This window comes from Lagopus leucura, unplaced genomic scaffold (genome assembly GCF_019238085.1).
Source record: "Lagopus leucura isolate 7727_CA_CO unplaced genomic scaffold, USGS_WTPT01 Super-Scaffold_1, whole genome shotgun sequence".
Lineage (NCBI taxonomy): Eukaryota > Metazoa > Chordata > Aves > Galliformes > Phasianidae > Lagopus > Lagopus leucura.
The window spans coordinates 1945518-1958109 of NW_024962250.1; the positions used below are offsets into that span (position 1 = coordinate 1945518).

General features: G+C 36.8%; 1 protein-coding gene across 1 annotated transcript in view; it reads left to right on the forward strand.

Moving 5' to 3' along the window:
- Positions 1-12592, forward strand: part of PDHX (pyruvate dehydrogenase complex component X) — a 36824-nt gene that overhangs the window by 728 nt on the left and 23504 nt on the right. The window contains exon 2 of the mRNA XM_042865691.1: positions 8754-8837. Coding sequence (XP_042721625.1) covers positions 8754-8837 — 84 coding nt within the window. The remainder of the gene's footprint in view (positions 1-8753; positions 8838-12592) is intronic.

The window sequence follows — 12592 nt, forward strand, 5'->3', positions numbered from 1 at the left end:
CAATTTCCTTTGAAATAGTTCTGCTTATTCTCATTCGGCAGACTGCAAGTGTATGTATTATTCTAGATAATGTTTTCTTACTCTTGTAGGAGTCCAAATATGTTTTTTTGTACATGTGTGATATCTGGGATGGAAGGTTAACACCCATCGCATCCAGAAGTTAAAATGTAAATGTGTACGTAGCGTATAAATGTATGAATGTTTGAAAAAAGGATGTCAGATGAGGAGGGAAAGCAAAGGTCAGTTTCCAAGAAAACTCATCAATGCATTTGAAAGAGGAAGCAAGAAAGCATACAGCACAATTCAAATGAAATTACCAGCAGTGAGCATGTAGGGACAGAAGTGAAAAAATCATGGCATAAAATGATGCAATTGTAATCTTGCAGGAGTATTGAAGAAATAATCTATAAGTTAGTATGAGAAATAAGGCCTAGTCTGTTACGCAACAGAATACACCAACATCCAAGTTTGTATTGCTGCTGGTTTTCGGTTGAGCTTTCACTGAAAGGTAAATCAGTGCACAGACATGCTGAATAAAGCTAAGCTAGGTGAAGGACACAAGTTATTCAGAGAATAACTTCAGACAAGTTAGGTGTCATTCATGCAAATTAGTGTTGGAGCTATCAGCTGCATTACGCAGAACAGATGAGATGGAGGGAAAGCAGAAAGACATCTTCATTATCTTCCTGATCTGTATTTAAAAAAAAAAAAAAAAACAAAAACCAACTACATGAAAGTATCTTCTTGAACTTTTTGTTTGTTTGTTTTCAGAGCCTGCAGTTAAGCAACCAGCTGAATAAATTATGAAATAGAGGGCTTAGGAAAATTTTGTTTCATCAGGCACTCAGATTTGCTTTTGTGAGGTGTAACAGTGCTATCTGTGTTGCAGATTGATTCTGTAAGGCTTTGGCATGCTATCGTATGTTTGTGGTTTTAATTTTTTCCAATCTTTTTTCCTATAAAGGAAACATGATCTCAAAAAATTTGTATAGGGTTGTTCAAACTGTGAAGGAAGGTGAGGAGTTATTGCAGTTGGCTGTCCTAATTGGAAGGATATTTATCTGAGATCCTTCAAGACTCTTTCAGGACTTGTGCCTGATGCTGAGTTTTAAATGCTGTTTTTGTTAGAGGTCTGAAAAACGTTTGTCAATCCAAATATGACTTGAAGACATAATTAGACATCAAACTAATTGCAGTGAGTTATGTGAATAACAGTAAGAATAAACACCTAGTATAGGATGGGATGTGGTAGTTTCCTAGGTCATAATCCTGCATTAAGAAGTCAAGGCTTTTGCAAACAGAATGTGAGCGAATCATCATCACATGGCAAAAGTTATACTGGGTTGATGAGCCAGGAGTGTCATCTGGAGGGCATATGCTAATTCTTCTGCCACTCTACTTTGTACCAATAATACCTCAGCCAAGGCTTTGCTGTAGTTTTGAATGCTGTACATTAGGAAGGGGTACGGGCTGATGGGAGAGAACTCAGACGAGTGGGAGTTGTTAAAGGCATAATAAATTGTCAAACAATTCAATTGAAATGTATTGGCTGTGTAACAGAAGGAATAACCAGAACGTAGTTATTTGTAAGAGATAAGCAGTGAAATACAAATGGATGTATTACTGGGGGAAAACTTTCAGTGGTTTGAACAGCATTCTCTGTTTTATCTCTTTGATTGCATTGTGCATCTCCATAAACGGGGATATGTGACATTCCAGCTGTATCTATAGGTAGTCAAAGCACCAGCGTGTAGATCTGCCTAATTGTAGTTGCAAATTGGTGTATGTTATACTGAAGTTTCAGCAGGTAATAGACACTGTAGTAACCTTGTGGAGCTGTACAGTAAACTGAGGAGACAAGGTGCTGATGGACTTTCTTCATAGAAGGAAGAAAAAAAGTATGAACTATTACTTTTTAAAGAATATTTTAAAATATCTTTTTATATTCTTCAGTTTTATCATTGCTGTCAGATTGTAGCAACTCTTTTAAACCTTTGCTAACCAGAGGGTTTGGCTTGGGGATTTACAAAATACCTCACCAGTAGCACATGTTAAAGTGTTTGTCCTCAGGTCATGACAGGTTTTGTTTATTTTGTTTTGACAAAGCTGGAAGTGTTCCAGCTTTGTTCCATAACAAAGGAGGTCAGACAAGGGACAATGAAATGGTGTCTTGTTGGATATGCTTAAATAGGAGGTACTCAGATTGTAGTCACCAGCCCATTATAGGTATCTCCTGACTTGTCTTCCCTTTATTTGGTATAGGGTGTAAAGGACAAAGGAGGAGGAAGAAATCTCATCCCTAGATGCAACGTTTTTATTGATGATATATTTTAAGAGTTGTATTCTTGGCTACATAAAAAATTATCTTTAAAATAGGAGGTACTGCTTACGTGAAAAAAAATTGTTGTTTTCTAAGCCTTTAACTCAGATAATTGGTTTATGACAACACAAAGTTGATGGCAGTAAAATTAGCAGATGGTGATGAGAGCTGAGAAGTTTCATGTGTTCTAAATTCTCTTAAGTGAGTGAGCCTCACTTGTCTTTAATGGATTGTGTGAACTGCCCGAACTCTTTACTCACCAATAATGAAAGATCAACAATATTTATTTTCCAGAGTGCTTATAAGGACCGTACTGTACAGCACAATTAACCTGTATCCTGTTTGGATGCCTGATCACTAACCAGAAAGTGACTAAAATAGCTCTGAAGGGTAACCATTTCTGTAGCTGCTGTTCTTGTGTATCTGTGGAAGAGCAAGCCTTAATTGCAGCACTTCTGAACCTGGCTGTGAACATAGATGTCTCTATATGCATGTGCCTCAAGTGAACACAAGGATTGGATTGTTCAGTGAGACTGGGGGTGGAGAAATTGGAGTTTAGTCGCACCTCCTTTTTCCTTTCCTTTGCCATAAGTACTTTATTTGTAGTTAGCAGTTCCTTTAGTCTGGATTGAGTCCTGTCCTGCCTTCTGCAGGGTGTTTTGAGTGTCAGTGTTATTTATATTGCCGTGTGATGAGTCAGGTCAGGGAGCTATCATGAATGAAATCGTATTTCTTGTGATAAGATTAACTACCAGCAAAACCCATTCTCTAATCTGGATAACTGAACAGCATCATAAATATTAGCACTGTTGGTAGTATGAGTAAGTGGGTCAGAAGGCTGAACAGCTGCTTTCACGTGTCTCGTGGATTGATATTAAGGTTAACGTAGGACAAGAGGACATGAAAGGCTAAGCTAATAAGTTTTCCTTAAATTAGCACAATTTGAAATGTAATTGATTCACTGCCTTGCAAAACTGTTGTGAGGGTTGGATTAGATGATCTCAGAGGTCTTTTCCAACCTCTGTGGTTCTGTATCTGTGATACATTGTAGGTGAAAGAAGCAGTGATTTTGCATAGAAATCACTTTGATTTCACAGTCGTGAAATTTTTTTAAGACACCAAAATACTGTTAGTGAATGTGTTCTGTGGGAAGTTTTTTCATTGCACTTGTTGACCATTTCTGTCATCCAAACATCAGAAAGCAACTAGAATGTCTTTTTTACTTGATAGGCCAGCAGAAGCAACCTAGCAACTGACCTTAAGTTTCATTGGTGGTATGAGTTTAAAAATAAATAAATAAAATGGAATGGAGGGAAAGAAGAGAAACGGTTGGATAGACCATGGCCAACACATTTGTCTGCAGTGACAACATGGTTAGATGAGGACAGCATTTTGCTCTGGTAATACTGTTGACCTTTTTATGGTACGCATAAGAAAGTGAAAGATCAATGAGTAGTGTGTTGGAGTGAGAAACCACTGCAACCTTTATGAACTGCTTGTTTACCATGATACCTCTTCCCTGTTACAAATCTTCATACAAGTATATATAGAGTTGTCCAGTGGCAAAAATAAAAAAATAGATAAAGTCTTTTCAGTTCTTTGCTTTTTTAGGTTTTGTGATATTTTTCTGAGCTTTGGTGCAGGTAATCAGAAGTTTGTAATGTTTTTCTAAATAGCTGATTGCTTTATGTTGTATACCTTGGCAACTAATCAACAAGTAAGCTCATGTTTTCTTTTTAAATTGCGATCAGTGATGTGTCTGTTAAATTCTTTATTGTTGGAGTGCATCTGTGGATCAAGATGTTTCCATATGGCAGTTGTTTTGTAATTTAAGTGGCATGTCAAGCATTCAGGTGAACCATCTAACAGAAAACATCTGTGACATCAGCAGTCTTTTAGACTTATTTTTTTTTATTTTTTTTTAAACTGGGGGGACAAGCTGCAGAATGTTACAGCCAGGTGTTTATTTGCAGAATGAAATCATTGCATAATTCCATATAAATGTAATATTCTATGTTTTGAAGTAAAATGTCAGCTACCTCCCAAGAAGTGATCAACTTTGTCACCTGCAACTTACAGGGCTTTGCTGCCTTCAGAGAAAGTGGAGCACAGCATTAATTTTCACAAACTTAAATTTTCTTGTGATGGTTTCTAAATAGGATTGCAGAATTGTGATGGTGGGGTGTATGTATTTGTTTCTGTTGATTAGAAGCAGTCATATACCTTCTACAGTAAGTTTGAGTGCTGCTCCTCAGTTGCAGTTACCATTGTTGCAGTGGGGCACAGTAATATAGAAAATGAGTTTCCAATTTTCAGACTTCAAGTGCGCCTTCATTTTTTGGATTCTTTCTTCTGCTGTGTCTCCTGTTTATTTTTCTAATGCATCACATGTGCTTGCTGCCAAGTCTTGTCTTCTAACTTCATTGGAAGAGACTCTGGTTTGCAAAAGCTGCTTGTTATGTGACAGGGAAAATGTTAAAGTACTCCAAATTTGTTACTCAGTTTTGTATTTATGCCTTGGGATGGATCATATTTTGGGAAACGGGTCAGGTAACTCTTCACTAAATTGAAGCGTTTGAGCCATCATATTTTAAAATGTTTTTTAAATCTCATTAGAAATATGGAATGCTTTCTTTTTCTTTTTCCTTGAAGCACGGTTAACAGTTGTAGATAATCCTACAGTTTTGTGGGATATGACTTCAAAACTGTTTTTGATTTATTTATTTATTTATTTATTGTCTATTTGGTTGTCAAAGTTGACCTGTCAAGCTAGGAAAATGAAACAGAGCATTTATTTACATTGTGTACATTTCCAAGTAATGTGTTTTCTATTGGCCATTATCCATAATACATTTCAATGAATGTACAGAGCATAAAGGAAATTGTAAACTCATGTTTTAACCTACAGTATTAGGAAAAAACTAGACATAGTATGAACACAGGCATTCAGAGGATAGCTTACATTCTCAATGTCATTTATTTCTTTTTTTGTGTATTGAACAAGAGATTGCAAAAAAGAAACTTTAAAAAAAAAAAATAATTCAGTTACAGAGTGCCACTGTTACCCACAACACAATGATTATATATATATTATATATGTATGTGATTTGTATATATACACCCTGGGCTCATTTCTACAGCTCAAGTGTTATGGGCAGCATGACCCTAATTGTGATGATGTCCTGGGGTCTGTGGGAAATAAATAGCTCACCTTCTGCTCTTGGTGCATTATAAAATGGCCAGGTCATTAATGCTTGCTGAGGTTACGAGATAGTTGCTGCATTGTTTAAAATTTGCATTAAAAATGCTTTGTATCCATAAATAATGAGAAAACCATTTATTTCTTTAACTCTACCCAACCTCTGAAATATTTACAGTTTAATACTTTTTATGAGTGTAATAATTAGTTCTTTCATAGTCCTGTAGCAATAAGACAGACAAAGGCAGATTTATTGGACATGTTAATATTAATTAATTACAGAAGGAAGGTGGATAATTTTAATTCCCTTAAAACATTGTGTATTAGTTGAAGTTTCCCTTCTATCTTTATCTTCTCTGAGATCTTAACCAGTGTAATTCTTAGGACGCAGAAGAAATGATGAGAAGCATTTTTGTTTCTGGCTTCTTGTCTTGAAACCCCAAATTTATTTTATTGCTCTTTTATTCTCAATAATGGGAAAAAAGGGATACCTGCTAAGTTTTTTAAGCTGTTCTGCTTACTCTAAGCAAGACAAGATGTGAGAGAGAGATATATTGCTGCTTCCTAGTTATGATAAACTTTAATGCTGCTGACTGGGTACAAAGAAAAGGGAATATGAAGCAGAATTGATTCTTGCCTTTTTATACAATGTTCCTCTTGTGTGTGTATTTTTGTGGTTTAATTGAATACAGATTCAGATAAATAATTCAGAAATGGGCCTTAAATTGATCAGATGCTGGAAAACTGCACAAAATAGTACTTAAACAACTGTACTTTTTTGGTCTTGTAGCTATCCTTATAAGTTCAGAATGATGATATCCATTTATTACAAGCTGTATGTCAGAATGCTCCTCTGGTGCCTTGGATCAAATGTTGGGGGAGGCAGCATGCTGTGTGGCCAAGGAATGTGCTGCCTGGTGGGGCTCTGTGTTCCAAAGAATCCCACTTATGTGACATACGACTGGGCACTGTGCAATGCCACTTGGCTCTGTGTATGGGCGTACTGAGCCAATCCAGCTGACTGCGTGTTGCAGTGAGCTGCTGGCAAGCTGCATCTAGGAGGTGGCAGTGTCATGGCAAGAAAAGGCCAAGAATTTAGCTGCTCTGTGTATACAGACACTTATCTATTAGAAACATCTCTGTAATCATCTTTCAAGCTTTTTAACAGATGCCTAAGATAAAATCATTGAAATTTGAAGTTAGGCAACTTCAGTCTGCAGAGTTTCATAGAATCATAGAATGGTTGAAAAGGACTTCATAGATCATTGAGTTTCAACCCCCCTGCTCTGTGCAGGGTCTCCAACCACCAGACCAGGCTGCCCAGAGCCACATCCAGCCTGGCCTTGAATGCCTCCAGGGATGGGGCATCCACAGCTTCCTTGGGCAACCTGTTCCAGTGCGTCACCACCCTCTGTGTGAAAAACTTCCTCCTAATATCCAACCTAAACCTCCCCTGTCTCAGTTTGAAACCATTCCCCCTTTTCCTGTCGCTCTCATAAGCAGTCATTCTCCTGTTTACATGCTCCCTTCAAATATCAGAAGGCCACAATAAAGTCTCCCCAGAGCTTTCTCTTTTCCAGGCTAACCAAGCCCGGTTCCCTCAACCTTTCCTCATAGGAGAGGTACTCCAGTTAGGAAGTAGATAGGATTTCTTAGCAAAAAGGGTAAATAAACACTGGAACAGTTTATTGGTGGAGGATGTGGCTCATCATTGCTTGGAGTGCTAGGATTATGGGAGCTTTGTTGGTTTAAAAAGTGTGCTTTAATCTTTCATCTGGAAAAAGTTCCACAACCTGCATTAAAGAAGAGGAGCACGTAGTGTTTGTGGTGGTTTTGAGAAAAAATCATTGATGCTTATGGTTCTACAAATCAGGACTCTGATTGCTTCAACTTTTGAACTTCAGGAGGATGAGGTTACGTGCTTTGTCTTGGCACGCTTTTAATGTTGCAGTTCAACATTAAAGCAATGGTCCTAATTATAAGTACCTTAGCCTCTGTCTAGGTGTCAGAAGTTAGTCTAGCAGTTGGCTAGGTATGTTCCTTACAGTTCCACCACTCTGTCTTCATGCTTAAGAAGTGTGAGGATAGATGAGTACTCTGAGACTGACCAGAAGATGCTCGATACTGTTCTCATGCGTTTGTGATTGTGCTGCATAACTTGGAAGGAAAACCAATAAATAACACTGAGGAATTTCTGGATGGAGCATACATCAGGGAGCAGGGAGCTATCCAGTTTCTTGTGGTGTAGATTGGCCTCTCTTAAGAACTGAGATACATGTGTGCACATTTCACTTCTTTGGGCTTACATATATCTGACAGGACTTACTTTCAGACACTATTTCCTGCTTACTTGTCTTTGAGACTTGTTCCATTTGCCCCCATGGCCTGAAGTGAATAAGAGGCTGTAGCGTGGTAAGGTTAGGGTAAGGTAAGGCCAAGGTTTTGCTCAGAGGAGCTCTCACAGCAACAGAGTGAAGAATATGCAGCACCACATGTGGAAACACAAAAATAATGAAAATAGGCTTTGACTTAGTACGTATGCATCCGATACTCAAGAGGAAGGAGATGTTAGTTGCCTCAGCTTATGAATTTTGTGGCATTTCAGGGGAAGAAGAAAGACTCACAGCTTTATGATAGCTGCTTATTCTTCTAGTGGGTGTTTGTATTTTATTTTGCTTTTTCAATCTACACGTGATGAAGTGTGTAATTTGAGCTTTAAGCAAGGTTTCAATTTCCTTCTGTTTACACTTCTGTCGGGCAAAAGTTCTATAACTGCTTCACTTCAATTCACCACAGCATTTTTCAGCAGGTTATACTGAAATTTGAAATACTAGTTCGTGTATTTTTCATAATGCATTGTCTTAATTGTGAGGGGGGAGCTTACATTAAAAACTAATTGCTTCAAAGCTTAAGCAGATGTACCTTCTTTATCAGTCATACAGTGTCCATATCATATTTTTACTAAAGACAAAACTCAGTTAGCTTAACACGTTGTATGGTTTCGTTCTCAGGTTGGCTCTTCTCTATGTAACAGATTCTGTAGTTTATTTTGTTTTCTTTGGTGTTCTTGGGAGTGCATTTAAAGTATATGCTTTGGAAAAAGAACTTTGTCTTAATGATTGCATTTAGTTCAGCTGTCTTTCAGGTTTGTGTGCTTTTAGCCTCATTTGTGCTTGAAAGGTATTAAGTCTAGATTGTTGTTCTTATTATCGTAACAATGTTCTTATTTTACAGGTACACCTGCAATTAAAGTTTTAATGCCTGCACTTTCTCCTACAATGGAAGAAGGAAACATTGTGAAATGGTTAAAGAAGGAAGGTGAGACACCATTTTCCTTGTCCTCAGTTGCAATTCTTCAGCTTTATGTTCTGTAAGAATAAGTTACTTGTTTCAGGTTGTATCTTAGCATTTTGAAGCAAAATGTTTGGTGTGTCTGTGCTTTCTTTTAGAACAATACCTCACATTACAATTGTTGGCTTTGAATACTTTTTCTTCAGTTGTATTCTATAAGGTTGCTTTGACCACATTTTGAACATTTTCTATAAGGTTGTTCAAGGGTGTGAGTATTTGTTTGTGGCTTGTTTGTTTGTTCTTAATTCCCAGTGTTGTTGTGATTAACAGTAGCAGCTTTAAAGATATGACAGCCCTTTAGTTTGGGGAGGGGTCTCTGTTTCCTTATTCTGGTGGGTGATAAAATAGTTTAAGAATATGGTATTTTTATAGTTGTTCTTTAGGACTTACCTTCTAAATATCAGTTGCGATTTGTTGATCTGAATCTGCATTTTGATTGTTCTACCTGGATAAATGAGTTCTTTCTTCAAAGTGTGGGTAAGGCCTTCATCACTGAATTACCAAAGTACTTTACATGTGTCTGTTTTGAATATTTTGGGATGTGAAAAGATGGCAAATCCATAGCTCAGAGGTTCTCTTGTAATGGACATGAACTCTTCTAGTAGGAGTTTCTGCAAAACAAACTAGGAAAAATATGACAGTTTGTACGTGGTAAATAATAATAATAATAATAATAATAAAAATATATACATATATAAAAATGAATGAATTGGTTTTCCTCATAAATTGATCTTAGGATTCAGCAGCCATACAGTGATTTTTCACAGGATTCCCACTACATGCCAACCCCAACGCAAGAAGAAAAAAAGTATTTTAATTAAAATGAAATCTTGATTGTTGATTTGACTTTGTGATAAGCTATTTTAGCATTGTTGTTGCTCTACTTGCTATTTAGAAGTAAACCAAAATTAAGTAAGAGATATCAACGTTTTAAGATCTATTTAAGATTTATTGGCACTGATGTGCTGCTGAACTTTTGGCAGTCTGGAAAAAGAGCATAATGATGACATTAAAAAAGAAAGTTAAGAGAAAAACCACATGCTTCTGTCTGCAAGAGGTGCTCATAGCAGTGTGATTCACCAATGAGTTGACCATCCATGTGAAGCAGCATTATTGAATAGAAATGGTTGATAACATGATATAAAAAAACATTTAAAAGCAGTTGACAGAAGTGATTGCGTTTGAGGTGTATTTCCCAGCTTACCCAGCAGGGGCCAGTAGAATACTAGTTGAATTATTTTTTTGCTCTTTGTTTAAGAATGAAATGTTTTCGTTTAACAGTTTCATGGTATGAGCAGATCATTTCAGTAAGGCAGAAAGAAAAACACTGAACTGAATTGACAGCTTTACTATTTTCTTGTCACTGTTCATGCAGTTTCATATAACGTCCGGTGGGCAATAAAGTCCTTCACTTAAAAACTATGTATCCAAACATTTTTATTTATTATGTATGAATTTAATGTTGATGAAAGATGATAGATTAACAGCCCTGGAGATGAAACCCCCCTAATTACTCTGGGTAGGAAACATAACAGGCAACAGCACTAGCAGTTTCCCCATGCAGTGTAACTTGGTCTTCTGAGAAAGCACCTCCAGGGACTTCTATGCTCAGTCAACTTTGATTTAATTTGCAAAGAGCACTTCAAAGAATGCAGTTTGTATCTTGTGATTTGGATACTTGTCTGCTAGTAATTGAATAGAGAATTCAGGCTATTGAATGTCAGTTGGAAGGGATTTCCTAGAGGGAAAGTCAGTTTCAGTAGAAATACTAATCATTCAGTCTAGCTACAAGAAATGACTGATTTAAGCTTTTTCTTTTAAATGTGAAAATAAAAAGAATTTTTGAATGTATCGTATATAATCTCAGAGAGCTAGCTACCATTAAGGCAACTCCTTTTGCAAAAGCTGCTTTCTCATTCAAAAACATAAAAACAAAGGTACGTTTTGCAAAGCTGTTCATCCCAATCATCTCTACTGGGAAAGCTGATCTGTAACTGACATCAAAGTGGGCCCTGTTTTGGAGCTATCACATTTTGCACTCTCTACTAAAAATGACTATGATCCTTTCTATTATAGTGAATCACTGAAACCCGTGAGATTTTGAAGCCAGCTATGATGTATTCTTGATTAAAATTTCATTTGATCAATTGCCTTCCAAATCTGTGACTGCTTCTTGGCTGCAATGCTTATTGGGATCAGGGAAAAGAAAACAAACCAAACAAGTGGCAAAGTGGTTTACCCATTTCCTTGAAGACTTTTCCTCTTGTCTTCCCTGCATATGAGTCCTCAGCTTTCTACAAACAGCCCCATGTACCTGAGTTATGAGTTTATATTCTAAGGGAGAAATGTGTGATATTTGTTTTGGCTCGCTTGTGCTGTTAGTCCTGTTAGAGTTAGTGCTGAGCAATCTGCAGTAGTGAGAGATCTTCTCAATGGTGCAGAACATTTTCAGACTGATTGTGGATTGCAAGAAGAGAATGAGCAAGCAGATAGGGTGTTAAGCTCCTTTCTTATCTCAGCTATATAGGTTATGGAATTTGCTCAACAATTTGATTTCTTAACAGCTATCAGGTATTTACCTAATGGTCTGATATATAGGGCACTTGAATTAATAATCCAGTGGGATTGAGCTACGGATATAAAGCCTGGAAATTTGGCTTGTTGTTGTAGACTGTTTACGCTCTAGTTATTGCAAAGTGCAGTGCAGCAATTAGATTATTAAATTAAATAAATAGGTGCTACTTTGTGACCTCCCCTGCCAAGTTCCATAATGAGATTGTTTATGAATTCTAAAACTATGTAATTAATTGAGGTTTGAATGTCTCTGTTGCTTGTTACTGCAGAGATCACAAAGATAATAAATACTTTTTTTTTATTTTATTCTAATTCAGACAGTCATACCTAAATGGAGATATTTATTAAATTGTATGATAAACTTTAAAATGTAGGTTATAACCTGCACAAGAATTTTCTGATATAGGTGTGGCATTTCTGCTACTGAGGAGATACTAAAATCGTATTTTGTGTTAAAAGAAATGTAATCTTATGTTAGACTTCTGTGTATTGTCCCCATTTTTCAGTACTGTATTAGGAAAAGTACCCTGCTTTGTTGGAGACCAAAGCATTCAATTACCTGAAACTTCGTCATCTAGTTTTGTTTTTAAGATAGGCCACATGATCAGTATTGATCTGCTGGAGGAATTCAGACATAGTAACTTCTGTGCGTCAGCAGATATGGGTACTCTTGAAAAGCAGAGGAGGAGCATATTTCATAATTATTCTACTTACATTCCTGTAATGAAGGATTAAAAGGCATTTTTAACATTGGTGCATATTTGTGTTTCACAAAGTAGGTATATTTCTAAAAGATCTTTTTTTTTGTTGTTTGACTGTGAAAGAGATTGAGAAAGCAAGCTCGCAGGTACGCTTTCCAAAGAGATTGAAGCTCTTCATACTTACGTTTGAAAAGCTTTGATAGTGTAGGTACAAGCTATGAACCTACGAATCTTAGTTGCAGGCATTGCTGCCTATGACCCCTGTCTGAAAAGATTTAAGTATCTTACTTAGACTGCTGACTTGCAATGAATAGGGAGGGTTGAGAATTGCATTTGTGGCAGTGCTTTTGTGCAGACAGTTTTCATTGTGTGAGTGTACTTTGTCTTGGAAAACCTACTATAAACATTGCTATGTTAATGTTCTGCTGTTTTTATTCCTGTCGCTGA